The 3,821-nt window shown below is 44.2% G+C and overlaps 1 protein-coding gene across 1 annotated transcript in view; it reads right to left on the bottom strand.

Annotated features, from left to right (window-relative positions):
* Nucleotides 1-287, bottom strand: part of CCDC83 (coiled-coil domain containing 83) — a 15,508-nt gene extending 15,221 nt beyond the window's left edge. The window contains exon 1 of the mRNA XM_026034947.1: nt 191-287. Within this exon, the coding sequence (XP_025890732.1) occupies nt 191-267 (77 nt within the window). The 5' untranslated portion in view covers nt 268-287. The remainder of the gene's footprint in view (nt 1-190) is intronic.
* Between the last annotated feature and the right edge of the window lie 3,534 nt (nt 288-3,821).

Raw genomic sequence — 3,821 nt, forward strand, 5'->3', positions numbered from 1 at the left:
TAGTTTGAAAAGCATGCATTTCTGAAATAGGCTTTAAAACCTCAAACAAGGACACAAAAGAGTGAACAACTGCCACAGTCTATATGGTAATTAATTCAATCTCTCAACTGATTAAGTTCTTTTTTTTTTTGTCTACTTTATTCAAGAAATATAATGTAGATGAGCGAAAAGTTCAATATACTAAACCTACTGATATTCTAGCAAGGCTTCAAAGAAAGGTTCTGTGAGATCCTCTTCTGTTTTCTCCTCTTTCTTCTGCTCTTCCATACTTTATGTTGTACTTCTGGAAGTTAAACCTAAAAAGCTGGGAGGGGAAGGCAAACAGAAAGGAATAAAAAAAACAAGAGAAATTAAGGATCCTCATATGCTTCSCAGTCTTTGTCACTTGTGATAAATTCTAAGCAGTTCTGCAATAAACAAAACAAGATGTTTTACTGACAACAACACTCCTGCCCAGAGCAGCACTTAGGCACACACTTCTGGCATATCCCGAAACGTTGTCCTGAATAGATATGTGTTCATGAACAGAGGGCCTCTATCACTAGTTACTTACCACATTCCTTGCTGTGGGATTGTATTTTACATTCTCACAAATCAAACAAGCTGCTGTTGCTTTACTAGTCCTTTGTCTCTGTTTCTTTATCTGGCTTGTTCTCGCCAGGCCACTTGTTAATACGCATCTCTTTCCCTCTCCTGTTCTCCCAGAGCTATGAATATTCCCCATTCAGAGCAACTCTGATACCAGTTTTCATTGTCAGAGCTAGAACAAAACCGCTCTCTGAAGGGATATGTGTGTCAGCAGTATTCCCTGGCTATGTTGTCACAACCACCAACCTCAGAATTCAACTGACAATGAATAATTCTGTAATGAAACTGGGAGTATATATTATTYAATTTTTTAAAGCCCCTTTTAGTGGTCAGATAATCAGATGTCAAATACAGATTAACTGATTTAACAAAGGTTTTTATTACTGACTGACTTGTATATAACCTGTATATAACCTGYTATCATATTAAACCGCCTTTCTGTTGAAGTTCTGTATTTTCACAATTATTACACCAATAGGTAAGATTGTTATCAGCTTTTTCCATAATTAAATATTCAGTAGGCTGGATGCTTAAAATGAACATATGGAAATAAAAGCTAATATGTGGAAAGCAGCATATCCATCAATCAATAATCAAGGGAATGGGATTAAACCAACTAGTGGCAGGTGCAGCCTAATCCATACACTTGCACATGCTTCTCCCTGCATTGACCATACCCTGAAACAAGGCAGAGAAATCGACACAGCTCCTTGCACCTTTGAACAGCTTATTCCTAATGTTTTATCCAGAAAAACTTCCACTATTCTGGAAACCTACTTCTGCAGAGAGATTTTGTCTGTTTTCTGGCTAAAGACATATTCACATTCATCGGAATAATCTTCTAGAGCCATCACTGGGTGTTTGCACCATCTAAGCATTTAAACTGCAGCTACAGTAAACTCCATTTATGCAGATTTGGAAAATGCTGGATCTCRACGGCAGTATCTTCAATTTCTGAAGTGTTCCAGATCAAAATTTACATGGTTGCTACATGAGTAAGATATTTCTACTGTGGGGCTTCCTTGCAATCATGCTTCTGTCACAGCATCCCCATGTGACAGCACTAGAGCTCCTTGACACCCTATGAAAAGAAGCCCTTTGATTTGAAGGTATGTAAGTCCTTAACTTGCCCAGAAACCTTTATAGGTAACAACACAAATTTAGCTTCATCAAATACARTATTTTTAAAATACTGGGCAACTTTTTTATTTTTAAAATAAAAAAGATTTTAGAAACTGTCAACACCGTGTTGTAATGCTGGAGATGCTGAATGTTGTAAAATGGGGATTTAAAGAAAAAATACATGATGTGAGTTAACGCATTCACTGAGACAAAGAGTTAGGTATTTAACTGCCCTTAGAAATTTCCAGCCCGAATGCATAAACATCTGATAGATTTTCCAGAATTAACTGGGGGGGGGGGGGTTGATTCTGCTTTTGAGCATGTATTTTAGTGATTTTCCTTAGAAACTGCAGATCACTACAGCAATCCCTGACTTTTTCCTGATCTCTGGCCCTCCCACTAAAAGGATAAATCTAATCCCCTGCTTAAAAGTGGATGGGAGCAGAACTGACATTTTGAGCAGCATTATTTGGCAAAGGCTTGTATTTTTGAAAGCCASGCCCCAGGTGAGCTCTAGTGACAGCTTTAAGAAGCCCTCCAGGCCACAGAACAAGAACATATAATAGCCACAGATTTGCTAGATTGTGCAAACTACAGAAAACGCACGTGTGAGAGAAGGAAGCGCCTCGGGAGGGGACGGAGACCTGACCGCAGATTTTACACCAGCGGGAAACCATTTTACGGAGAACAACATTTCTTTACCACCTCCCATGCAAACAAATCAYCAAGTGTAGGCCCGGACGGAGCTGTAACTCGTAGTTAAGCTGCCGCTTGTGCCCACGCAAAAACTGGTGTTTGTAGCTCAAACAACGCACTTAGCGCTGACCTCTGCCCCCTCGGCTGCCACCACCAATCTCCGCAGCACCCTGCGGCCACACTGCCCGCCCCGAAGCCGCCCCCCGTCCCGCTGTGCCCCCCTGTCCCCCCCCTGTCCCCGTGTCAACGGCTGCGGGTGGCGGCTCCTCACTCGGGACCTACCGCGCGCCCATCCCGCCCTGGCGCCGCCACGGCCGCCGGTCGCCACGGCAACAGGCGCCCCGCCCACTCTCCTCCCCCCCCCGCCGGGCGAGGCCGCCGAGTTGCGGCGCCCCCTGGCGGCCGCGCGAGGGAGCTGCGCCTGGAGGCGCCCCCCCCACCCAAACAGCCCGCCCAAAACCCTCATGGAATCCTACAAATCTTACCCCCCACTCCAGGATTAATTCCCGCTTTGGGCATTCGTGCCTTAATACAGGGTTCTGTGCGGCCGGCTGCTCTTCCCAACAGAGCAGGGACCCTCCCCTCCATGCCCTTCTCCTCAGGCCTTTGCCTCAGGTGCTGGGGTTGAAACCGCAGGGTTTTCAGCCTCCTGGATCCGAGAGAGTTTGGGGGAAAAAAAAAAAGAATTAATCTGGAAAGGGAGGAGGGGATTAGAGAAATACTCGAAAGGAAAAATAAAATGGTAACCTGAGTTAGCAAGTGGAAACCTCASGATGGAGGGGAAGCATGGTGCTTACTTGGACCAGTGTGTTGGTGTCGCAACATGCTATTTACCTCCTGGTACTGCCTATTCTAGGCAGGAATACCTAGGCTCTAGGTAGGAATTAGGACTTCATTGGCTGTTGGGCCCTATAAATAGAAGAAAAAGTAGGTTCTGGCTCCAGAGAGCTTGGCATCTAAAAATATGTATGTTTCACAGGAAAATGAGGATGTAAACATGCGCTGTAACTGCTGTATGGCATTCGGAAAAGGAAATATGTCCRTGCCTGTCTATCCATATCTAAATAGGGAAATGTCGACATCCAGAATCCTCCAAGTTTGGTCAGCTCCTCTATAAATGAAACGTGCCCAGCCTAAAGGACTGCGGATTAATCCACACACAGGATGCAGTAAAGGCAGGGCTCTAAGGGAAAAACACTTGTRAGGCTCCGCTCAGAAACCCCATGAGATGCCCTGGCAGGCACCCCATATTATAAAATGAGAAAAAGCATAGGATAACAACAGTACAAGGGGCTTTTTAATTGCTAAGTGGAACTTTTGTGTGGCAAAGACCTTACTAGCTTGTTCATCACCATGATTTCAACCAGAGGGATATCTTTGTTGTCAGACTTAACAGAGCACAGCAAAATTATAAC

This window comes from Nothoprocta perdicaria, unplaced genomic scaffold (assembly GCF_003342845.1).
Source record: "Nothoprocta perdicaria isolate Ctin4 unplaced genomic scaffold, notPer1 scaffold_152, whole genome shotgun sequence".
Classification (NCBI taxonomy): Eukaryota; Metazoa; Chordata; class Aves; order Tinamiformes; family Tinamidae; genus Nothoprocta; species Nothoprocta perdicaria.